This window comes from Bombus bifarius, unplaced genomic scaffold (genome assembly GCF_011952205.1).
Source record: "Bombus bifarius isolate JDL3187 unplaced genomic scaffold, Bbif_JDL3187 scf7180000008213, whole genome shotgun sequence".
NCBI lineage: Eukaryota > Metazoa > Arthropoda > Insecta > Hymenoptera > Apidae > Bombus > Bombus bifarius.
The window spans coordinates 2347192-2374606 of record NW_022884516.1 but is presented as its reverse complement, the minus strand read 5'-3'; the positions used below and the strand labels follow the sequence as shown (position 1 = coordinate 2374606).

Below are 27415 nucleotides of genomic sequence, written 5' to 3'. Positions count from 1 at the left end.
CGAAATAATCTTACTGCGAAGCACAGTGTCTACATTTATTCGAAGCCAAAGAACGTTTCAAATTATTCTAAACATTCATCGACTGCAATTTCCAAGCTCTCGAGAAGAACGGATTCCATTTGGGAAACGCTATCACTTTATAAACACATCGGCAATATAATATTATACGCGAGAATGCTAAAATAAACGCGCAGAATCTTTAGATTCCAGATTGTCGGGGAATTCGACGAATGCGCGACCACGTATAGCGAAGGATAACAGGAAGCGAGCATGAAACGGTCCAGACGTAAAACGGGAATTAAGAACATACAGAGAAACGAATGCAACAGCAAAAAGAACAAGGAAAGAGGTATAGGTACACGAGAAGCGAAGGATGTGAGTAACGAGCGACTAAACGTGGCAGGATGTAGCAGACGATGTTCTCGATCGATTGTACTCTCAGTAAGAACTGGTTTTCAGCGAGGAAAAGTGAAAACGTATGCTACTGAAATCTAAAACTTTTCACTTTTTTCCCATTTTTCGTACGTTCTATTTCGTTTCGGCTGATCAGTAATTTCCTAATATTTTGACACTTTTGCTGGTTTCATTTCGAGGAATAAAAAAAGCAGAATAAAATCATACGGCAATTTATTAAAAATTCGTATAATCAAATAAATATCCTACTCCTTTAATATATTACAGAATTTGGAGAAGTAACGCAATATTCACGTCGAAGGATTAAATTAATTTTCAATATGGAAAAATATCGTCTATACGGAAAAATTGAAAAGAATATGCAGTTGAGTTCGACGCACAGTTAAATTCCCCATTTGTATGGTGAAATGTGTTCACGACAGTGGCTACTATTCCGGTGAAAGAGCTTAGAAGACCCCCTTACTTGTAGGAAGCCTGTTGGCTCGTCACACGACACCGTCAACGAGAATCTACGCGCTGTCTGCTCGGCTCTCATGGTCGTTTTTTCCATTCCGCCACTGCCTACCGATTTCCTACCTTGACGTCACGTAGTCAGACGTTTAAAAATACGTTCGCGACGTTAATTGGCGGCTGATAAGGCGAACTCGTGGATCGCGGGACGACCGGGAAGTACCGTTAAAGATAAACGCGACCGACGACGAAAAATCGAGCCGATAGAAAGTGGTCTGTGACGTTAATGAAACGACCGATCCTCCAATGTCTCCTTAACACTTTCCCTGTGGTTTTACGGTTTTCATGTAGCCTATAAAAGTTTCGAGTCGTGGACACGCTGTTTCGAAATTCGATAAGATAAGGCGGAAATGCTTGACATTTGGAATTCTTCTAGTTTTATTAGAATTGTCGTTCTTTTACTTAACCCTTAGAAGCTATCATCAGAGGAACTTACGTTAATTCTATCGCAGACGAGATTTTACACTGGTACGTTCTTCATCATTTGACAATTCAATAAAATCAAATAATACTATTAAACGTGGTGATACTATACGGTATTGGACGAGAAACGAGAAGGAATTGTTACAAATAACATCGCAATGGTGCTACATCGTCTTTCTTACTAAAAATATCATCTCGTCTGTGTGTCTCTTATTTCTTTTTACTTAATTGAAAACATTTAGTTATTATTTTCTAACAGTCTGTGTAGTATTTAAGAGGCAGAAGAAACTTGGAAAATGAAAACGTGCTAGATGGAACGTTTTAACTGACGAGAACAGTGCACGAAACGATAATGTTAAAATAAAATTTCATTCACTGACGGTGTTGAAGATTTACAAAAGAAACTACGGTAAAAAATATGAGTAAAAACTTCGAGTAAAAAAAGGGATTTGTATTTCACGCACTGATCTTCATGTTTCTAACATGAAGGTATTTTTTCGCTTTAGTTTGTCCTGGGTGAAACATTGAAATTGAAACGCGGAAAATTGCGATTTTCATTTATGGCTTGGAAGAGACGCGGGAAAATGGAAAAAAAAATAAAAAGAGAGAACAAGATTCGACACGGCCACGGCAAACCCATCGTCGGCATCGTAAAGCCGTATCGCGGAGTGGGCGCGTTTCCTCGTAGGAAATCTAGCGGGCAACGCGGACGAGAAAAAATAAAATACGAAGAAGACTATGGTAGAAGGGAACGGAGAGGAAGAGGCGATAAAACAGCCGCGGAGTCGGCCGTTCTCCGCACCTTACATCGCGATAAAGCGTTTTCGTCGAGGTAAAAGCTCGCGAGAGCGGAACAGGTGATCTCCGCGCGAGGAAACACGAAATAAATGCTGCCGCGGATTTAAACGCTCGATAGAAACTGAACCGATTCGATGATACAGACTTTCAACATTTTAAATAGCTTGTTTGTTGATCAGAAATCTTATTGGCGCAAAAGATCAAAGATTAATCGCTTTATCGTCATTTTTCGAACCATAATCGCTTTTTTCTGTCCGTGTATTTAAAAATGTTGAAACTTTGACAAACGTAGAGAAGTTCTTGTTTCTTGTATTTCACGAGAATTAGTAGCCTCCTTGACGAGAAAAGTAAGATCGTTTCCTCAAATAATTATCACATTTTAATGTCGATAACCTGGATGGTTAATTCGAATCTTTTGATGAAGAGATCAAAATTATTCAATGAAGGAAATGTACATTTATACGATGAAAATTGAGCAAGATTAATGAAAATGTTTCACGCAAACATTCCACGAAAGCTCATAATTTTTGTATCTTATAAATTGTGCATATAAATCAGTGGTTATTCTTGTGATTAATGAAAGCAACGATGAACAATATGTGCTACACATTTGCAAAAATATACGTGGATATTGTGTAAATGATAAAACGCGGATGAGATATTTCAAGGAAATGCACCACGGTGTTTTCGTCGAACTCTTCGCTGGTTTGTTTAGTTTCGCTTCATTCTGCACGCCGCGGCATTAAATTCGAACTTTAATTATACGGTATTATGGCTCGCGATATACCGAATTCCGTGGTTACACTGCGTCATATATACCATTACACGCAGCGTACATTACATTATGCGTCAGCTGCGTGCCATTTTGTAGCTGGGTATTTGGAATTTTGTCGTAGGTTTCCTCGTACTCTGCAATGAAAACGCGTACATCGGACGCCGCGGAGCAAAAACGGATCTCCATAATGCATTTGCGGATCGATTAGCCGCTAATCGAATTACCAAGGTTTGGAAATTCACGTGAAAACGTTCTAGGAATCGTTTGATTCGAATACAATTTGAATTATTTACGATACAAATTATTATCATATTTCACAGGGTTTTAGCTTTCATTTTGTAAAATTTTCCATACGAAAGATAAGAACGGGCACTATTCTTGCTTTTGTATCTATTTTTCTTTTCTCTTTCACACATAATTAAATTATATTAATTATTTCGTAAGTAAAATTTCAATATCTTTTGATATAAGCATTTTCAAATACGATTATCTCAAAATATTTAAATAGATGCATAAGAAACCTATCCTTTGATGTATATTATAGGGTTCCATTTAGGGTTCCATTTAAAAAACTGACTCTGATAAGAATGGTGTAATTCTTCCCTTAGAAACTTTCTTATACAACAATAAAGTGGAGGATTGTTTAGATGGAGATGAACGGCATAGCCATTTATAAATGCAAACAAGCTGGAAACGATACTGTTTAATCGCGTCAACTTTAATTCGATCAATTTGAAGCGAGGCTGAGCAATCTACGGAATTGAAGAGTGACCGAGCGCAAATTAGGGTCATTGGTCAATGAGAAGACGCGACAGGAACCAGACGCGAAACAATTCCTTGATAAATCAACGTGATCGAACGGCTTGACTCTATTCACGTACGATTAACTTGGAAAATGAAGCGACTTTGTTGCAAGGAACACGTGGATACGGTTCGAGCTTTCTTAGCTTTATTACACTCGGCAGTCGACTCTGAGAACTTGTGCAATTAGGTTATGGTACACGGTATAGCGCGTGAATCGAGCTAATAAGATGAATGGCGCGCGATTGTCCGGCTACTGTTAGTTAGCATAGAACGAAGCACGTGTTTCGTTGAGAAATCAGCGAAAATACAGTTGGAAAATGGCTTGGCAAATAGAGAGAATCGAGCGAGAAAAACTTAATCGAGAAATCAGCGAACGAGTCAATACGAATGTTTGAAAATGTTGCAGGATTAATTTTTGAAAAAGATCAAGTCTCTTATAGTTGAGAATTATAACTACACCTTTTGATTCATTTTTGGTTAGTATGTATAAGTTCAGATTGTCGAATTCTCAATCTCGTAAGAGTTAGTTACTTCTTAGAAGATTCTAGGAATGAAATTTCATTTTACTTTAACGAATCCCTTCTTCGATCGTTTGAAATGTAAATTGAAATTTATTAACGTTTCAGATTTTCGGATTAAAAACACGAGCAGTTCCACGTGTAAAATACAGCAACGAAACAGGCTAATGGACGACTGCTTAAAAACCTCTGAGCTGAGCGTTTAATACGGCGAAGTTACCATCGTAAAACAATTATTAAATGACCACTTTCAGCGAGAACAAAGACTCATTGTCGCAGGTTTAATCCTCGCCTGCCATAAAGAGTAACGGTGCGTTATGCTGGATAGATGATCTCATATTTCTACCCAGCTATGTATTTCACCGTGAAATAATTATTCTTGATAACGAGAAGACAAATGGTAGACATGCAACCAAATTGTTATCGATCCAATTTTACGGATCTCGAATCAAATCTTCGAACGGAAAACGTCTCTTGCTGCTACCTTGAAGCTTTCGTTTCCAGAGAAATCGACGATAATCAGACACGAACGGGAAATAACATTCTCGTAAGAAATTCGCATGACACTCGAGTCATCCTATGAATTACGAAGTTTCCGATAATAAGCGTCGCGTATCAGATTTAGAAATACTGTGCGATATAGCAGTGATATATCTGTAATATTATAAAATTTCCAATTATGCATTAATGCAACTAGGACAGGCATACTTTATCTTTGCAGCTTCAGCGAACTATTATTATACTTTGCCGTTATATTAGGTGAAGTAAAAAGTTCTGAGCGCTTTTTCGCTTTATTTCGACGATGAAATTAACATAGTCAAGATTATTCGATTTAGATTAAATATGCGCCGTTTTGTTCGATTACTTTTGTCCATTTTGAAGGCAATTTCATAATTCCGCGGTTGAAGAAGTCCTCGTCCCTATTGGTAAAAAACTTGACCAGCTCATTTTCACAAGCCTCTCTTGAGGCCAGTTTTGTACCATCAAGAAAATTTTGCAAAAACTTAAAAAGGTGATAATCGCTTGGTGCCAGGTCTGGACTGTACGGCGGATGCGATAGAACCTCCCAGCCAAGCTCTCGGAGCTTCTGACGCGTCGTTAAAGATGTGTGCGGCCTGGCGTTGTCTTGATGGAACACAACACCTTTCCTATTGGCCAATTCTGGCCGCTTCTGGTCGATCGCCTGCTTCAGTCTGGTCAGTTGTTGACAATAGAGGTCCGAATTAAGTGTTTGCCCCGATGGGAGCAGCTCATAATGGATGATTCCCTTCCAATCCCACCAAACACACAATAAAACCTTCTTGGCCGTTAATCCACGCTTGGCGATCGTTTGGGCCGGCCCACCGCGATTGGACCACGATCTTTTTCGGCTGTTGTTCTCGTATGTGACCCATTTTTCATCGCCAGTCACCATCCGCTTCAAAAATGGGTCGATTTCGTTACGTCTCAACAAAGAATCGCAGGCATCAATTCGGTCCAAAAGGTTCTTTTGCGTCAATTCATGTGGCACCCATACGTCGAGCTTCTTCTTGAGACCAGCCTTATGCAAATGGTTCCAAACGGTTTTCTGGCTAATCTTCAGTTCCTGGGCAATGGAATAAGTGCTCACATGCCGGTCCGACTCGACGATTTCCATGATTTTATCCACATTTTCGACGATTGGCCTACCAGAGCGTGCCTCATCTTCGACGTCCATATTACCAGAACGGAATCGTTGGAACCACCGCTTTGCTGTTGCATTCGATACTGTACTGGGTCCATAAACAGCACAAATTTTTTTGGCCGCCTGCTCCGCCTTTTCACCTTGGTCGTAGTGGTACTGAAGAATGTATCGAATTTTCTCTTTTTTTATCTCCATTTTCGAACGCTGTAACACACAACTGGCTTCACCGAACACAAAACTGACAAAGAACCTTTTTGATGCGTAATATCACCTTGAAATCGGTGTATACTATGACTCGATGCGATGTGCACATCGTGAGATATGGCTCACTAAAGACATCTAGCGAAAAACGCTCAGAACTTTTTACTTAACCTAATACAATAGTAAAACAAGAGAAATAGCACATTAACTATCCACTGTTTTAAATACCTGTGTTAGAATATATCCTACGGAATACGTTGGCAAATTACGACTCGAGCTTTTTACGACATTTTGGATCCTGGATGTAAGAGTATTATGGAAGGAGAGAGGCAGGAAAATGGTACCAGTGTAGCCATCGAGCACTGACCATCGCATTAACTCATGCTAGCTATTGTAATTTTGCATTTTCATTTACGCGTAAAATTTATTTCATCCACAGTGTACTTAAGAGAATTAAAGATAAATATTATACGCTGCAGTATCTTCCATCATATGCTTTCGTACAAGGGTTGTAAGTTACAACTTGTAATATATATGAAAGATCCATCTTTATCTCTGCAGACTATTTCATATATCATCTTAAACCTGAGAATTTCCTCTTCGTTATAAAATTTTCATTTCTAACTTTCACGTAGATAGATGATATTTTTAGGATTCAATGAAGTACGAATTATTAAAATCTACTTTACCACTGCTGTCACCTTTCGTTAACAAATAGATGCTAAAACATTTTTCACTTCGATCAGAATAATTTGATCCGAGTGTCCGTCTGATATAAAACCGTAAAAGGAATAAAGAAACGAGCCTCGAATTTAAAATTTCGCATTACATAGCGGGGACGTTCCTCGACGTTCCAGCATAGCGCGTACGAAACAGTCGCATAGAAAACCATTTGACTCTTCGGCCAATTCCATTTAAATCCGCCAGACATTTCGCAGGGCCGTTATCCGGGATTTGCTGAAATCTCGCGTACACGTGTTTCCGTTCGCGTTGCTGCTCTGCCTTTATTCCGAACGCGTATGCGTATAGGTTTGTGGCAACGGTGATAGTCGACGCGCGATACGGCCGCATAGATACGAAGAAGTCGAATGTTCGGGATATCTGCAGCCTTTTAACGAGCGACGACGTTTAATCGGATAGCGAGACGCGGCCGTGCCGAGTCCACGGCTTAAGAACAGTTCCGGTGAATCGCCGCGATCCTCTCTCGTATCGAAGGATCGAAGTAGCTGTACGAACGTGGAACGAACACGGACTAGCTGATTCGTTCTATTTCTACGGGTTGCGTGGGTTTAATTGACGAGGCTATCGTAGTTGTACGATATGAATCTATTTTTTTGACTTTCTGTCCCGGGAAAACATGCTATGACGAGTTGAAACATTTCAAACACGAGTGTGGGATTATCAGGATTATTGGTACTTTTAGAATGTTAACGCGTTAATGACCGCCACGTGGGTGTATTATTACGTTTTTCCTAGGAATAAAATAGTCTGTTGGTCAACCGAGCTATTCAAAGGCCATATTGATCAACTTCGTGAATTGAAAGCTACAAGAAAAATTCAAATTTCCATATATATAATTATCTATGAACTACGAAACTTCTTGTTAAAATTGTTAGTACAATTTTTAGGAAAATTATTCAAATAGAATATAGGAATATGTAGTTATAATACAATAAAACGAAGAATCTTTTGGAAAAATACTCCATTTCGATTAAGCTGAATAGTACATAGGTATGTTTATAATTCAAAAAAAAGGGTGGCGGAGGAACAGAAATGTAACATATCGCAGTAGAGATATTTAAAAAGGTGGTAAAAGAGAGTAAACAGAGAATAAATAAGACACCTCGTTGTGGAAACATATGCGAACTGCTGGTCAAGTTTCCAAGCGGTAGTTCTCCTGTACCGACCTCGTATAAGTGATAAATATGTAAAACTGAACAGGAAGTCGTTTCGAAGGAGCTCGCGTTAAACACAGGTTCATACGGGCAAGTATGTATCTACTATCCGAAGGAACGAATACGTCCGCGTAAAAGGACCAGCAAGAGTGAAATGTGACACTGAGAAGGCTTGTCCGCGTCCCGCAAGGGTTTAAGGGTCAATTTCGAGCGTGCGTGTAGATACAGTATCACGGATACTATAAAACGCAAACGGGAGAGACTTCGTCCCTTATCCTGGACTATATAATCCGGTTATGACACTCGTCCGAGGTAGTTTCCGATCGCTTGATCAAAAATACAAATTCCTCGAAAATTTTAATGCTCCGTCTGCATCTATGAGCCACGTACGTATACTCAAACTTTAATACCACTATATTGCACACAAATATGCATATGTTAACATTTTATGAATCGATAAGGAAATACGAAATTCTGTATTTATTTATCGTCTACGCGCATAATACTTTAGGATGAAAACCGACTTCTACTTTCCGCCAATTTAATCGCGAAGTTTACTATCGTTGTCATCGGATACATTGACTGGGATTAATCGACAGGAAGCAAAGAATTTCTTATTGAATTTCCACGCTTCTAAAACAATTAAACAGGTCTACCTTTATCCAAAAACCAATTTCTTCGAATCAAAGATTTTGTCACTCGTATGCTTCCGATAGAGTTTTACGATCGATGACGCTGGAAAAAATCAGTTCTATCCCCAGCGGCCGGCTAATCACATTAAAATTTCGATCACAGAATGGCCGTGAGTTTCGTGAAAAAACATCGACGTGAATCGTGCGTGTGTCATGCGATGATCTTTCTTTCATCCGTCTGGAGCTAAGGTTTCTACCCGTGAAACGCGTTCTTCTCGTTCGTGTGTTGCACGGTTTCCAGTCAGATCAGGTAAACACGTGTCTTGCCAGGGAAACTAAGCGGGAACGCGGCTTGTTGGCTGTGCATCGGTCCCCTAGGTCGTTCCACGCTCGCGTTCTTCATCAGATATACAACGATGACAACGGCGCATGCCATGAATGGACTGTAACGTAATTAAGATTCCAGCGGTCGCTGGGCGCGTGCGTCTTCGTCGATCCGCCGAGGAGAAAACGACGATAAACAGACGCGAAAGAGAAGGGAAGAGAGGCCTTTGGCACCATGCACAGCCGTGTCCTTTGTCTCACGAACGATACACGCAAGAACCGCTACCGGAACATTACGCAGCCTCCGATTAAACCGCGAGAATTGGGCCGCGTTTAATGTATTCATTGTGCTGGATTCCGCGTCGATCATCGTGCAACAAAGGAATGATTGAAAAGTTAAAGTGTCTTTCATATTCTTCGTTCTTTAAATTTTGTTTTGCATATTGAGTCGTTAATGGGTGATTGCTCTCTTAATGGCGATCATTATTACCACTGGTCGTTCATGGGTGTTCAACAAAGAATATTTGGTAGATCCTCGTTGAAGAATTTCGAACAACTTGCGATTGAGTTCTGATATTTGAATTAGAGTAGAATTATGTACTGCGTATGGAGAAATGATTTTTAAGTACTCGGAGAATATGACAGTTTTAAGATTCATCTTGACAGGTCTTTGATGTGCTATGGTTTTTTTAACAAAGGAGAACGAACGTTCGTTATGAATTATTCTCAGTACGAGATACGTAAAATGTTACGACACTTTGAGAGTACCAGACCTAGGAAAATAAGAAGCTTCGCATTTCTTACTTTTACAGTCATTAAAAATGTGCGAGTACTTCTCACGAAATTAATCTCCATGCACCAAACGCAATTGCACGTACGTGTAACGAAGTTTTTATTTTTACCAGAATCCCGAACGATTCTCGTAAAAACCATTTGATACCTTCTTTAACGATACTTACGTTAATCGGTTAATCTAAAAAAAAAAAAAAAAAAAATCCCTCCTTGCGCGATTAAAACAGCTTCGAAAGGGAATTTTCGCGTTCGCTTTACGAGGATCATTCGGCGAGCATAGACGCGAGTATGGAGCTGCAAGAGCGAGAGAGAGGAGAACCAGAAATAACCCAGGTTTACGACGTTAAAACAAAATTAAAAAGAGAAGGAAAAGGAGGAAGAAGGGAGAAGGAAAGAGACGAAATCTCTCTCGTCGACGCCTTCTTCGGCGACCGCTTCCTTCGTGCTCTCCTCTTTTCTCTTCTTTTCTCGCTGACGAGTTTCTCGTCTGGGCATGCGGCGCACAATCCTCTCCTCTCCCCTGTCGAGCTCTTGCTCTTCCAACACACGGCCAGAACGATGGCGAAGCGCCGGCAAAAGTGTTTGCGAAGATGTACTCATAATGGCACGGGTCAAAACAATTCGACTGACGTGTTTCGACGGTGGAGCGAAGCACCCGGGCTTTTTTTAACATCAAAACGGATCGTTTCGACGATCAAAGACCAGCTTGACGACGTACTATGGGAATCTTCGACGAGAAAGATACTTGAAGAGTGGCGGAGAGGTTCGAACGTCTTGAGGACACGTTCGGTATAAAAACATCTGAAAGGACCCTTCGAAAGGTTTTGGATTAAGACGACGTTCAAATTTCAGAGAGAACATACCGATTGTGTTACCGATGTAATTTCATATATTTCAGGATGGTACGTTTCTTAGACCTCCAATGGACAACAAAGGGTCACGATGGAAGGCTTAGAAAAGTTGCAAGAATACTTCGTAAAGTGGGCTCATGGAATTCTCGTCTATGATGCACCATATCTTAGGTATAATTGCAACAACTATTATTTATTAACCCAGCGAATTTCGAACGTGGAAAATTTTCATCGTATAAGGGATACACGATTTACCGATGTTTCCATAAATCACTATATCCAATTGTTATTTATTATTCTACGTTCTCGACATATCTGGATGATAAACCTGCGCCATTCCGTGTCCACGTTAATATGTATTGTTTAATTATTCAACAAACTAGTTTATTATCCTATTTTACCAACGTGATATTGATCAACTTGTCGAAACGTTTCGTTCACGGATATTACTACCAAACGCAACTAGGTTAACTTCCAGCAAGTAAAAAGTATGTATAAATGATTCCGATAACTGAAAGAATAGCTATACAGCTCGATCCTTCAAGACTTTCATTCTACCTCGAAGAATCAACAAAAGTGAAATTCCTTTGCTTACCGGAAGGATTGATTCTTTCGGTAAGTACAAACGAGTAGGAAAAGTGTGGAAGTCATTGGTGGAAGGAATTGCGAGCGCGTGCAGGCGATTTCAGCTTCACGGCAAGTGGAACAGCCGTAATACGAGGTACAAAAGACCGTTATGCTGGCGGAGCATTGCGAAACGATGCAACGAAGAAATGGGTCAAACGATTCAACTGTCAGTCTGCTGACTACGACACGAGGACGAAAGGACGATGCAATGGCATTCAATGCGTCAACCGCGCCGTTTTTAAGTATATAAGAAGCTAGACATGGAGCCTGGTATGAAGGGAGAACGTGGCTAACGATGCGTTCGCTTTCGAACGAGCCGAAGAACGCCTTCTTCTTCGAGGGAAGGTCGCGTTCAAGGACCTTTCGGCGCTTTTAACCTTATTCGCCCCGAACGCTAAGAAGATTAAAAAAAAATCTTCTAAACGGCAGTGGATTAATATCATCCCTTATGACATATTTTTGAAATATTTTCGACTAGTTTCGAATTTTCCTTGGTCCACGATCGATATATTTATTATTTAAGAACTAGTATTTACCAGTTTAATATTTTATATTTTCAAATATGCGATTATATCTATATATCTTTGGTACATTGCGTCGCTTGTATCAGGAGCGACGAGCGAAAGAAAGAATGAAATGTTTTCTAAAGAAATTTTATGATTTTTCTTTGAAATAGGAAATGTGTAATTTTGAACATAAGATCGGCAAAATCGGCAGGGTGCGAGGATGCAAATTGGGTCGTGCGCCGCTAGCGAGGTTCTAACGATGAATAATACGTTTCGACAGCTTCTTCCTGATGCTCGTAAAACGACACCATCCTCCCAGTAGGCCCATTTCATCGCAAACCGATAGCTACTATTGGCCATTCGGAGCAACTTCTGCTTCCATTTTCCTCCAAACGTTTTAATGGAAACGAACGCACGAAGATGTCGCGGTATTCGATTACGCGTTAAAATATAATAAAATACGAGTAAAGTTAACATCTTTCCATATCAGGTGCAGTTTCTTCTTCGACCTTTTGCCTATATTTTATAACAGATATTTTTCTCCATTTTAAAGATATCGATATAAATTAAATAGTTGGATCCATGGGAAAGCAAGCGGGTGAAAGATAATAAATCGGAGCGCGCATAGTCGCGAGTCACATTTTACATCGCAACATAATTAGGTAATTACTGTCCCAGGGCCGAGCTTCCAATAATCTGGTCTCGTCATTGTTTCCCTAAATAAATTCCGCGGAAATACCAGGCTGGATATTTACTTTCTAACAAGAGCCTTCGTTACCTTAGGCGGCACAGAACTTCGTTAATCCGGACTAATTGGAAGCAAGAGATCGTCAGAACTATAAACAAGTTAGGATCAACGTAGTCCAGCTTTAATAAATTCCATCTCTGACAATTATGTTTAAATCATTTTTATGGCCGTCAATCTATCTACATTATCAAAGAAGAAACAAACGAGAGCAAAAAATTATTTCTAGACTCTGTGGAGAAATTCGTTTGGAAATGTGTATTTTTATTTCTGCGAAGAATGATGAGAGGGAAAAAGGAGCCAAATGAACAGACGGGAAAACAGAGACGCGCAAGAGGGAAACCGTTGCCTGAAACGTAAGAAGACAACGGGTTCAAAGATGCGCTCGGACGCAAGTTTATTGTGAAAACTAGATTTCACCGGTGCGCGGCGTGCCGTGCCGGAGAAATAAGGTAGAAAAAAGTTGGTTCATCAAGCCGGCAGCAGAGTTACCGAGTTACGAATGTACGGTTACATGGTTTACTGTGCTCAGATATTTGTGTCGTAAAATGCAATTAAAATTCAGACTGTTAATCCTTAAATTACATAGACTTTTTTGTAATTATTTACTTATCAAAAGTGAAAGATAAATGTAAATAGAAAATAATAAACAGCGAACATTTTGTAGCAAAGATTTTCATTTACCTTAATAGTAGTGTAACGTCCTTGCGGGAACATCTTTCAACTTTTAAGTATTAAAATTACTTTACAAAATTTTCCATCATTTACTTAATATCCGATCGAATATTCAAAGAACTAATGGAGAGCAAAGCTTTCACTTTCAAGTTGTTGGATCATTGTGACTCGTATCGTCTACAACTCGTCGATCAGTAAACGAAAACAAGCGGAATTTCGTGCTTTTGTTCCCGGTCATTCCGCATTGATCCGCCACGATATCAGCACTTGCGAAGTGTCAGCCATTAAAGAGGAATTCAAGTACTACGGGTAAACTTGAGGGAAAAACGGCGATCGCACGGACGTTTACGACCTGTAAAGAGATCCATTTCGTCGAGTGCATTTGAACGTCGACAAATACACCTTGAAGCGGCAGAAGGAACTTGAAGGAGGAGTAGACTCTTAACGCGGCATGGAAGCCTTGAAACTTCCCTTTCTCTCTTTTCCTATCCCGTCATGCACGAGGACCTCACTTTGACTAGGCAACATGTCTAACTAAATTACTGTCATCCTTGGGTAACCTTGTATCGTGAACAACTTTGGTAAATAACCGGCCGGTATACACATACTTACTCGACGAGAAAAACCTTCTTTCGCGCACTGATGAAATTTTAGACAACTATCGATCAAATTGCATAATCGTAATTTTCACAGTGCGAATAAACCAGTAAAGTGCATCGAATTTTAACTTGAAACGTGGAACGCGGAAACGTATATATATGGATCGTAATATAAATTCATCCTGTTTTATACAAATCTGCTATATAAATGGCGAAAATGGGACGAATATGTTACAACGAATAAACGTCACGCGAACCATATAGGAAACGATGAAAATCGCGTTTCAGTTAGAAATTTATAAAAGATAAAATATACATACGTCAAGACAACTTCAATACGCAATATTATCTAAAATGCCTCTCTTCTTTGTCATGATAAATAAATGTTATTATAATGGTTATCCGTTTAGTTCTTAAGCAGATGTTTATCTACCATTACTCTGCCACAACGTGTTTTGTTAAAGCCAGAGATTTCAAAAATATCGACATAATTCGAATATTATTTGAAGCTGATTCGAATTTTAGCTGATGAAAACGCGATGCTTAAATTTCGTCCACGTCCATAACGCATTAGACGTATACGAATTAACCATCCAGGAAAAACGGGGCTACACTGTTCATCGTCGAATTATCGTCTCTGGTCTTACTAATAAAAACTAATGAAGCACAAACAGAGCGGCTTTTGATCGGCCGTATAGCGTACAGGTCGTGCCGAGAGGGAAGAGAAAGGGTTAGAGCGGAAAGGAGAGAGAAAGAGGGACGAGGACGAGGCCCAGTAACCGAGGGAAGTTAGTTTCGTATCGAAACCGGTCGTTTTCGCAGGTTAATTTCATCCGTGTATATGTGTACTTAATATTATACCTTTTTTCTGTGTCTACGTGCTACCGTACCGTATATTCTTTGATCGTCGTTTCTAATAAGCAACTATACGATGTATCGAACGTGATATTACATTCCCTGCGATTTCGAGGTTATTTAATTCATTGTTTGAGGAACTCGCATTATCTTCCTTTGCTTCTACCACTCTAGCAATTCTCTCGAATCGAGAAACAATATTGGAGTAATTTTATGTTGCCGTTTAGAGTGCTGCCATCTACGGCAATGACGCTATTTTTTAATGGCTCCGCAGAATGTAGTTGATAATTGTAGAGTTGAAGGATTTTCATGAAAATATTTTGAGGGAATACTTTGCTGCTTTTATAGAATATTGTCCTTTCCTTTTTGAATGTATATATTCTATTTTATTATGTTTTATACTCTAGTCATATTTTGGTATATTTTATTCTAGTGTATTTTTTATGTTTAACGTAAATATCACTCAATATAAATTTTACATTCTATGGGCATCTTGCAACATTAAATCAACCTATTTACTGAGAGAAAAATTACCGTATTAAACTAATACAGTGTAGCGACAAAGATAATTTTTAATGGTATATCGTATCGTCGGGAACAAACTCGACACCCTGTAGCTCGAAATGTCTGTCACGGCAATTAACATTAAATCCATGCTGCGGCACACGCATTTTATTCGCTCGTATGTTTGATTTGTGGATTTACGACGAGGTCTGTTTAACGCGAATCTGCATCTGCGTCTCGTTTTAATGATGCATTCATCGTGCTATAAAATCATCGATTTATGCATCACGTCACTGTTAAGTCCTATCCCACGTTGAGAACGAACTACGGATTAAGCGACGAGAAATATGAAGAAATATGAATTCCTTAGCGAATATTAATCACGCTACGTGCTTTCAGTTACTTTTATAACGTAATCGTGTTTTTCTATCGTTAACAAATTTCTGTTTATTAGAACGAAGAGTGCTACAAAAGTTGGAAAACCATTTCATAGATATTCATAGAATTCTACATTATATCGTGCTCGTTTATAGCGTTCCTTCGGCTCAATTTTACAAGCGATTATCGTTCGCTCTAAATCGACTCGCAGCAACACCACCGTCGATAGGCTAAGTGTAGCAAACAGACAACTGATACAATAAATAGGTAGAGCAAGTGATTATCGTTATAGCGTTTAGAATAGAATAGGAACAGCTGTTTACATGATTCACCGTCCAGTCTTTTCGGCGCTGTTCTCCGTATCCTTAGCAGATCCCGGTCAGAATCCCGGCACTCAATTAGTAAAAGAACACTCACCGTATCGCGAGATACTAATCCCACACTTCTATGGGAACTTTTTTTACGCGTGACCTCCCACCCACACACACATATACATACACACGCACGGTGCTACGGAGGGAAAGAAAAAGGAAACGCGCAGGCGCGATCGCTTGCGACTAAAATCGCGGCGTTTCTCCCCCTCCGGCCGTCGCAGAGCCGTGTTGCTGTCACATTTTTCGATTCCAACACACTCTCTCACGTGTGCACCTCTCACCCACTGTTTCCACTTTTGCCACTGAATTCAAGGCGAGACGACGAACTCGACGATCGAGTCCGCCGGTAGCCGACAACTTTTTCAGAGAACAAAAAGACCGAGGATGACCGTCGAAGACGAGAAGGATAGGAAAGCAACACACGAACAAGCTCCGACGTTCGCGCCGGACGAAGCGGAAGCCGGCTTGTGGAGTTTGCTAGAGTCCCCTCGTGTGGAGTTGCCGGCCATTCGGCCGATCTCGGATACTTTCGGATTCGTTCGGTTCACGGTGCTTCCGTCATTCGTGTATCGTCGGTAACGCGAGTATCGTCTTTACCTTTAGTAGGTTTCGTTGGTTGGATTAAAAATTAAATAGGAAGTTTGTATGAAATTTTCTTTATAAAAAAATTAACCTGCAACTAGAACGACCAAACGTTTTGTTGCATTCAAATTTCTCTTTGAGGTGATCATTGTGGTATATATGTATTACAGTTAAGAGAAAGCGCACGAACGTGTATGCTCCTAGACTGTCCGATAATTAATTAAAGCTCGATCGAACTTAAACTAGTTGCTAAAGTAATAAAGATTTAATTATCTACTAATTGGCCAGTTATCGGTGAAGGAAATAGCGGTATTTTATCGCGAGATAGATTGCCAGAGCAGTGTCCAGTTCGAGCATAAACTTCCTTGTCGTGTTTCGAGATATCGAACCGGCAACGATTCTTTTTCAAGTTTCTCCCGCCTTTTCCTTCGTAACGCGAATGTCATTATTAATCTACAGCCTGTAGCGAGCAATCGCTGGACGCGGATGTGTACGAGCAAGCTCGACAGGAACGACCGATGAGTAATGGTTCGTCCGTCAATTATAAATACGATTTCAGTTCGTTGCGCAACAAAGTTTAGTATTAACCTGACTGTCCATTTATCTTTGCCGGTTTATTTTATATTTACATCGGCGTGATGCATCGACCAGTTTATCTATTGTTGAATTAATCCCTCGTTTATTATTACAGCTGCTTATCGTCGCTCGCATTCGATCCTACGTGACTATCAACCTGGCCAATTTTATCTCGCACAGGGATGCGAGTGCCTTTCACCGTTTCCTCTTGTTTATCGTCGCTGTTATTAGCTGCTTTTTACGCTCCTGCTTGTTTTTCCTGTTGCACGTCGCAAAATTTGAATAAATTAGGCAAGCGATTGTTCGCGTCGGATACACGCGCGAAGGCGACGCGTGAATGGAGACTCGTCATATTGATTTCAACGATGAAGCAAACCTTGTTCAGGATGGTTGCGGATGCTTGAATCTCTTTTCTTTGTGTCTTGAAGTCATCGACCTTTCTGTACACGGATATAGTACACATTCAGCAGAATATTTAACAAAAGTGAAATTTAAGAATGTTACACTCTCTCGTTTCTTTATATATATTCTCCACATTTTACGTATGATCCGTGCCTTATAAATTCAAATTTAATAAACAGATTTCTCCGCAATTTTTCATCGATCTATGTTAAGTTAGAATACTTCACGGAATACGCGAAACCAGAGCAAATCGTATTCAGCGTTTCCACGATCCATCCGGTGTCAGTTCCACGCGTGGAGCAGTTGCTTCTACATTTTCTAACGCGTCAGAGAAATCGAAACGTGAGATGGATCCAGTTCGCGGAATTATGGAGCATGTATCGTGACATTGTCCAGAGTTATTGCGATCTACTCGTTGCAAGCTGTATCCAGCGACCGGATACAAGTATTCAGTCCATTCGCACGAACCAGGAGCATTCGCTGATCTATTTATTCAGCCAGGCTGAAGGTAATCGTGATACGAGATAAGCGAGCGATGTTGTCCTCGATAAAAGAAGACTCCGTCGTATACTCCGTTTCACCATCTTTTTCGCTTGATCTCGAATATCGAGAAACGTTTGAATGCTTTTTTCAGGACTTTTTCCAGTAAATTCAACGAGTTAAACGAACGAGTTAAACGTTTTAAATTCGCATACAGTTTTTATCTAGTTGCTGTACGGGTGATAAGTTTCCGTGGAATTAGTTGGCATTAATAATCCGTTATCGCACGGTCGCGAGGAAAAAAAAACTTTTTCCAAGGCTCCGATGTTTCAACTCCGACTCCGCTCAATAATTGGTCACATGAACATAATGTAAATTTAACAGCGGCACGGTTCTGTATAGAGCACAATGCCGATGTATAACTCATGTTTAATGCAAGAGTCAGACGCGTCAGCGTGCGATATTACAATACCGGTCGAGGCCGATTTCCTGATTTTCGATGGTGTTTTGGAGCGATCGTTCAATGCCATCACATCCTGCCACTAAATCGAATCTCGAGTGCCGAAACATTGTCCTATAACCCTCAACAGTATGCAGTAATTTCATCAGTTTCGAACGATATCAACAAACATGCTTTCCGATTCCATTATACATCCAATATCACAAATACTAACAAAAATTAATCCTCTGTTAATTCACGAATCTATTCGATCCATCTGTTCTTTTCAATTAATACAATTACAATTACGTACGATTGCGTTTAACCCCATCAAGAGACTCGGCAATCACTTACACTCTCCTAGTCGACGACAGACCCAATGAAATATAGTTCCCACGACAGAGATAAGCTTCCTGGCCGATAATCGAGCCGCGATTGCACCGATTAAAGTCCGTGCCTTAGCGCCTTTCGCTTATTCGAATTGCTGTCCAGAAGCTGCTCCATCGGACTCTGATGGTCGTGTTGGAACGCGTCTTATCTGGTTATCAGACCGAGCTACCAAGCCCTGTCGAGCTTTACTCCATCGTAAAAATATTTGCAAACGAACGTGGAGGCGTCGACGTCGCGACGCGAAGGTGCATTGAACTCAAAAGACGCGGCAATCGGCTAAGTATATTTGGACGCCGGGTACGAGGAGAATTTAACGCGTGGCTGAACTTGCGGCACGGATAATAGGATGTAAGTGTTTGCTTCCGGTCGTAGTTTTAATTCACCTCCATGGGATGGTGGTCTTTTCCGCCGCGAAATCGTCGATTACTCTCGAATGCCTGCTGCGTCATCCATTCGGAACGGAAATTCTGATGGCCGAGGTGGTCTTTGGACAATGAACACGTGGGAGAATTTTGTGACGAGCGTAATGAAAATCGAAGATAATGTTCGTGCCAATGTAATCTTGTTCTATGGCAGTGTTTGAAAGTATTTTATATCGTAGAAATGAAAATAGTAAAGAGGAAACATTAAGTTGACTTTACTCGAGAATAAGGAGGTTTAAAATCATGGTTATACAAAGGTATTACTTTGTCCCATTTTCAAAGCTTCGTTATGATACGACTTGGGATGACTCGAATCACTCAAGCATATTCTTGTATACATTATTCATACGAATATATCATATTTTGCATACTTCTTTATACACCACGGATGCAGTCTCTACAAAGAAATTCACAATTTTATTTTCAACGTTTACATCAGTCTCTTACCCATCTTTTTAAAATTCAATATTTAACATTTTGAGAAAGTTCTTCCAAGCAGAAAATTAAATACCGATCAGTCTCAGTCTTACTTATCCTACGTACATCTTTGGATATTAATATAATATAAATATATACATTGAATCTAACGTCGTCAGATCACTCTGGTATTCTCGATTTCGCACAAAACGACCCGTGAACGAAGAATGGCATCTGGTAACACGTCTTTCCTTCGATCAGAGAGTCCAATCAGCTACGGTGATTGCACGAACTGTTGGCACGCGTATCTAGCTAAACGCGAACTGGTTCATTATACCACAGTAGCCATAGATCACACAGATAAATACATTTGTGTCTTAATGCTTGGACAAGCGAGGTCGTCTCGTACCTTTCACCTCCCTGTGTTCATGATATACACACATAACTATGCGTGTCCCCAATGCCGCAATACTATGCTGGCTACAAATTTGCTTGGTAATTAACCAATTAGTGGAACATTGCTAATTGACTGATTAAGTACCCACTCGTCGGGAACTAGATTGATACTGATGCGGTCGGTGCCCGCGTGCATTAACGTCGCCAGGAACGTGGCTGGTTGCCGTTCGTGCCGAAAATGTACATCAAACGCACGAAAACCTCCACCTCATTTATAAACAAAGCAGAAAAAAAAATAAAAAGGAAGAAACCAAAAAAAAACAGCAAGATTTTTATCATTTTGAGAAAACTTCTATACGAAGTAATTCAACGCTATATTTCATCCGGCGAATCAGCCGAATAAAATTTTCCCAGTGCGCGCTACGTTTACTTTATATATTCAAAAATCACATTCCACCGGTCGATTCGACAGTTCCCTTTCCATTTCCCTGTTTTCTAATCTCGATTACCATCGTGGCGATAACAGAACGCTATCACGAGCGAAAGAGACTCGGAATAAAAACGATCCAGTGTCCACCTGTTTTTCTATCATTTTCGACTCCTCTCTGCTATGTTTCGTCCTGTTCGAACGAAGACGAGATCCGCGAGCACGCAAAAATCGATTACCTGTCCATTTCACGTCCGTTCACGACGTATATATAAATACAAGTACACGAAGCACCGTCGAGCTGAACCATGCGATTTTGAAACGGTAGAACCAAGAGGAATCCGGAATAATTCAAAAGATAATCCGATAGCGCGGTTATAATTCGAAAGATGGTGTTTGAGTTTCCCGGGCTGGCCCCGAGTGCGCGTATGCATTCATTCATTCGCCCTAACTACGAATAGCCCTGCACCACCTAGTAGCTTCCGGTCGAGCACGTGCGCGTGTTCAGCTCGCTCGCTCGCTTGGATCGCGCGATCGTGCACTCGCCGACGTATGCTGCCATGTATTTGGATAGAACTGCTGCCGGCTATATTCCCTGATTGGGGCCGGCCAAGCTTCCTGCTGCCTTGCCTCCTGCTTTGCATACCTAACTACGGAGGCGAATTCCTCGACCGAGACAACCGGGATCGCTCGGTTCAGCTTAATTTCTAGCTTAAACCGAGTTATCTCATAACTATAGCCGGTGTGCACTTTTCAACAGTTTCCACGTGCTCGGGAAAACCTACATTCACTCAGCGTTAATCCTTCTCGTTCGACCGTCGAACGAGAATCGTTGCTTTGTCGGCGACGCGCGGAATTTTCGTGCTACTGCTCTCTTTAACCTTTGTTTGCGTTTCGATGCTTCGAAATGTAGCAAGTATTTGTGCGTCTTTTCCATTGTTAGTATCGTTGTATCGTCGTTGAAAGGTCTATCACGACGCTTCTGTCATACGTACGGCGGGGAAGAGACTTTTCGATGATATTTTAGTCGGCAGTGCCGGAAGCGCAGTCACTGACCTCGTCATGCCAAAGAGAATCCGTGAGCTTGCTTCCACGAGAAAAAATACGATCATGCTTTTAGAGGAAATACTATACGTTCGAGCGTGCAGCAAACGGTAATAGCGTCAGATGCATCCTCGATTTCGTGTTTCTCAAAGAATCGTATTTGGTGGTGGCTGTCAGTGGCGCGACAGTCATTGCCGTGTAAACAGTCTTTGATATACACTGAACTTTTCATCTAGGTCAAGTTCCATTTCTGCTATTAATAGACAAAGTATAGTATAAGGATATGTCGAAAGTCCACTTTAGTAAGAAAAAATAAAATTCTGTGTCGTGAGACGCTACAAAATAGATCAATTTGACGGCTTTATCAAATACCGTGACGTGTATAACGGTGTATGTAGCTTATACATGACAGTCGGTCAAAACTTATTTGACAGAGAACACGTTGATTTACGAGAAAGATGTACGTAGCAACGGTACAAGCAAAGATAGATTGAAACTTTGTACGCTAGCTTGTACGCTAGCTTGTACGCTAGCATGGATTTCTAGCTCCTTGTCATCCTAGCCTTTCAAACCTGAAAAACCTGATCACTGATAGACGAAGCATTCAGGTTTTAGTTTTCAGTCGATATCTTGCAACCCGTGTTGCAAGATTCTATTTCCGAGCCGTAGATGAAAGTTGGTTCTTTTACGACTATCCATTCACTGTTAATTCACTTACGAAACACTCGCACTGTACATACGTTTAATCATCTCGATACTTGTTACGGATAAGCTACGCGATTACATCGCGAGTCACCTGATTATATATTCTTCAGGAAATGACACGCGTGTCACATTCCAAATATCCATATCCCTTTGCTCCATCTTAAACACGCATTCACGCGTGCTCGAGAAGCCTGTCGGACTTGTCCCGAGCTGTGTCAACGTCTGTTAACTTCCGTGTACTTTTATCAGATTAAATTTAAGCCCGTAGCGTGACCGTGCACTCGAACGAAGGATAAAATCGCCACGTAGAAATTTCACGATTCCCTTCCGAGCGGCTGAAAATCACGGGATGGCAATAAATCGAATTAATATAACGCTATCTGGCCGAAGGAAAAAGCGAAGGTGTCGCGCGTAATTACCGGATTGCCGATAATTAAGGCACGCCAGCAGAGCACCTGGAATTTAAAAGTTAAATTGTGTTTCGCTCATGAATTATGCATTCGCGGCCGAAGCTTGCTGATTGCAGGGGAACTTTGATCTTCCTGTTATATCGTATCGGAGAAACGATCGTAAGAAGATCGCTGATTCGATGCACCTTTAATTGCTCGTCCGTGTAACCGTCCATGAGATTTCTCGCTTCGTTCGTCCTTCACTCACGAGCTTCGGCGTTTTCGTCTGCTCGAGTGTCATTTTCCTTTCGAATATTAATCGCAAGAATCGTTCGATGACGGTTAAATACCACGGAAACAATATTTCGGCGAACGTGCGTTAATTTCGAGGTTGACTTTCCGCGCGAGTTTTCACTTCTGCCATTTTGGTTCCTTGTGTTTCGATTCGAACGAAGGGACAAAGTTACGAATTCGACAATACACCGGTTCGTTTAGACGCTATTGTGGATCGAAGCGAACAAATTACTATATTGGAATGCGGCGCACGGCGGGCATTGACAAATTTTAAAAAATAAATTGAAAACCGATGGTGTACGTAATAGTAATCCACGTGATGTATTTCAGTCTTCCCTATTTTTTTCATTTGTACGCAAAGTTTGTTTCAATTTGGATTGCTTAACAACTCCTATATATTATATTACATATTTTATTTCGCTTAAATTGTAATTTCTGTAAATTTAATTAAATCGAATGTTCCATGCAATCGAGTCACCTGATTTTTAATATACAGCGTGTATCCTATTCTACGCATAGTGTTTTATACAGACAAGATTTTATTTAAAACGAGGCGCAAATAATTCCCGCGACCTATAAATCACACACCCTACAGGAACGTTCTCTAATAGTTTCGAACAATCCTCTTTTAACCCCCTGGCGCGAGCAGATCCCGTTCATTTAATCACGCTCACAGTCATTTAATTAAATATCCTCGAAGCTGGCCTTTATCGTCGAATATCCGTATCGCGAACGATGGGAAACGTTTTCCATTTTAATTATAGAACCTTTGACTCAGTTGGCGCGTAAGTGCATGGCGAGCCAACAGACGCGAAAGAACGTTTTAAATTGTGAAAACCATTATTTTCGTTTCAATTAGGAGAAAAACGTCCGGATACTGTTCCTGGATTCTGTGTGTGCATGTCAATCGACCAAGATTCGCATTTAACTTTCGCGAACAAAGTGGTCCAGCGTAGAGCCGAGTTTAAGGAAGGAAGGACGTGGTCTTCGAGTGACACTTCGTTTCGACGTGAAATCGTAGTCGACAAGGGATCAACTATACGCTCACAGATTTCGAGGGAAAAGACGGGCCAAGCTTTGCAAAAACTTGGCCCACTCGAATTACATTAAGACGAATTCTACCGCCGGTTCAGCTCCATGTTATTTTAAGCATCGTTGAAAAGAAGTTATTACCATCTTCGTCGAACTCGTTAAATTCCGGGTTAAGCAACCGCCCGACCTTTCGACGCGACTTTGTTCGCTTTGACGATCCACTATGCCCGGAATAACGCGTTTGAATCTTCTTACTGTCACTGGCTCTCGAGAACGCTAGTTTCACCACAACATCTCGTCCAGCGCTATTAAGGAAGAATTTGCCGATGATTTATAGGATATTCCTTGACTTTAAATCAAAATATCCTGCAGAATCCTTTTTTTGAAACGAATTATTCGTATCTTTGTTTCTTGACGAGCCAATCTTTCCGTTACACCAAGTTACACTCTGTACAACGATAACCTTGTTTTTACGATATATAGGAGAAAATATTTTGCATAAAGCTTTTATCCTTTTTATGAAAATTTAACGTCCAGAGTGGACATACTCTATAGGAATATTCGTTTGACTGGTGCAACAAAGAGGAAGCAACGATTACAGTATGCGTCAGGAAGGCTACGAGGCACGTTGGTATCGATATTATCGAACGGCGCGTAACGTTGCTGCGTATAAAGCAGACGATATTGCGTACACGCATCACGAATCCCATTGTACCAGGAACGATGTCGCGAAATTGGCGACATCCTATCGACGAAGGTACTCTGTCAGTAGCGGGATGTAAATCACGAAGCCGCTTATGAAATCAGAATTCAACGCGGCGAAGAACTGAAAGAAGAGGAGAAAGAGGCGGCAGAAGAACGAAGGGGAGAGAAAAATGCATTCCACCCACGACGTTAAACCTTGACGACCGTGCAGGCGCGATTTACACTCGCAGTTTCGCTGTGGCAGATGAATCGAACGCGATTATCGATGCATCGCGGATGTAGCCTCCGCTTCGTTATAAACCTTACGATTTCGAAGCGAGATTTACAAAGCCTTGCATACGTTCTTTGCAGTCTGTTCTTTGATATCTTGCAGAATGATTTACGATATATTCAAAAATCTTTGCAATCATAGCGAATATAAAATTATACGAACAAATGTAACAAATTTGAAACCTTCGCAAGCGTATTGACATTTGATGCAACATTGTATCAATATTACTAAAATCGTGGCAAACAGGTGGACAGCGATACTCGCTATGTTCTTGTTAAGTCAACAGATACGCAATATTACGTGAAATTTGAATTATTTGTTTGAAATTTTATGGATAGTGCGTTTAAATCGGATATTATCGATCTGTTAACCGTTTTTAAATGTCATTGCTAATATCGATAACGATGGTCTCTCTGTCAATTTGGGAAAATCTCTTTCTATCTTATTTATAGCTTTGAAACTGAATACGCGTGTCTAGATTCTCTATTTGTATACGATAAATAGTATAAATTAATAGAAACACGAGTTCCTGAAATAATCTCAAAAACTAGAAGACAAATACATATTCCAGTTTCTGTAAAATCCCAAGACCACCAAAACGATGGCGCAGAAATGGTCGATAATCACTCGACTTGTCGCGCTGACGAAGGTAATAACGTGTTTTCCCCAGCCCTATTAAAAGGTGGATCGCGAAGAACGAAGGTAATTCGGTGTATCACGAAAGGAGAAAAACGGAAGCCGGTTCCACAGGAATTTCGACGTCGTTAGGTGTAGAAGGCGGACTCTTCCGGTGGAACGCAAGCAACGAAAAATCGCCTTTACCGTGCGGCACAGACTTTTTCGACGACGTCTTTTACCCGGCATACCCAGCCCCCTGATACACCAAGTACTGTGGCTAGTTCTCTCCCGCCCTCTCGCCCAAGGCACAAAGTCGTTTCGACAAATGGAACGTCCGCGCGATAGAGAAAATTGTACCGGCAATAATAAAGCGATACGACAAACGAAGGGGTCGAGGGGGATGAATAGAACCGTACAGAACCACCCCCTCTTTTGTCTGTGACTCTATGTCTCCTACTGATACCACCGATAAGTCCAAATATTACATCCGCTTGTTTATCCTTCGAGATGTACCGTTTAATCTGATTGTATTTTTACCAGCGGGGGTTAGAACAGTCCTCGAGAATTATCTTCGGCCATTGCTTTTTTCCTCTGATCGGTGCCACAGCCTCGAAAAATATTTTTCTTTCCCCTTTGGCTTCGCGTTATGGCTATCGCGTACGATCCGCGAGTTTAAACCGACAGTAAAGAGCTTTTCGATGTTTTATTCATGCATTTCGCACAGTTCGTTATGGACTGTTAGGAGAATATTTTAAATTGCCAACAAACGTGTTTATGACGTTTTAAATATGTTGGCGATGGGAAGCTATTTAAATAATAACCCAGGCTAATGTATCGTAACAGTATCCCACAGTTCATGTGGATTTCGAACTGTAACGTTCCCGTACTACACAATACGTTCCACGATGTTGATAAATTTGCGACCGGTAAGTGCGCAATTCAAACTTCCCACTTCTGAATACTATTAAACGAAAATTCGCGTTATGGCAGCGATTCAACTTCGCCGCGAGTTAAGCGAAACGACAAAACCTTGAATAATTCCTAGGGAAGTTCTCTCAAGAAGCGATTCGACTTCTCTGCAAGGCACGACACGCTGATTTGTTAAATAGCGTAATTGCAAACGAAACGATTCGGAATCTATTTTTGAATTCGCTCCTTTCATTCTTATCCTTATAAACAAGAAGAGAGACTATAATATCTAATAATAATAACAATAATAATGATAATAAAGGTATATCATTACACGAACTTAATATTTCAAAAATCCACGCATTATCCATTCTACAGGGATACGAAATTTCGATGGTTTTCGCGAGAGGAATACTCGCTGAGAAAGAAGGCTGAAAGATCGCGAAATTGTGGGGTAATTTTATCGAAACAAGGGCACACCGTCATCGATGGTTAGAATCTAGCTGTTCTTCGATGGTTGTGACCGCCAACGGCTTTTGACGGAATCAAAATATTTGTATTCATATCGGGTAGTGCGGTTCGAGGGTAAGTGGCTTTCTATGTAGGTAAAAGGAGGGTAAAGTACTCACGTTAGCGGTGTCGTCGAGTTTCCGCTTCCACGCATCGCTACGTTCGATTAGGGCGTTCCACTGCTCTGAAAGTTTGTTCACTTCCCGGCGAATACTGCGCGTCAATTCGCGTGCCTGTTCCTCTGCGCTTCTGTAGCCCCTCGAATCACCATCCAATTCTCTTCCGGCTGAAATAGAACGTCAAACGTGAGCTTGATACCGGAACAACTTTCGAATCGACGCTAAATACGTCAGATGTTTCGCGATAGATAGCTTCGCTTTTATTAGTGCAACACTAACGACAACATGTATCGTAAAATTTCATTAATAATATTGGTTGAATCGTGCGACAGTTTCATTGATATGTCCTTGCGATTCATTTAATATCAATTTCAATATTTCGAGAATATCGCCAGGATTTTATACAAACTAGATATAAATAAACA

General features: G+C 40.7%; 1 protein-coding gene across 9 annotated transcripts in view; it reads right to left on the bottom strand.

The window, feature by feature from the left end:
- The window catches only part of LOC117210891 (dystrophin, isoforms A/C/F/G/H), a 441996-nt gene that overhangs the window by 37721 nt on the left and 376860 nt on the right, over positions 1-27415 (bottom strand). For all 9 annotated transcript variants that reach the window (XM_033454312.1, XM_033454311.1, XM_033454305.1 and 6 more), the window contains one exon: positions 26991-27157. In XM_033454312.1, the coding sequence (XP_033310203.1) occupies positions 26991-27157 (167 nt within the window). The remainder of the gene's footprint in view (positions 1-26990; positions 27158-27415) is intronic.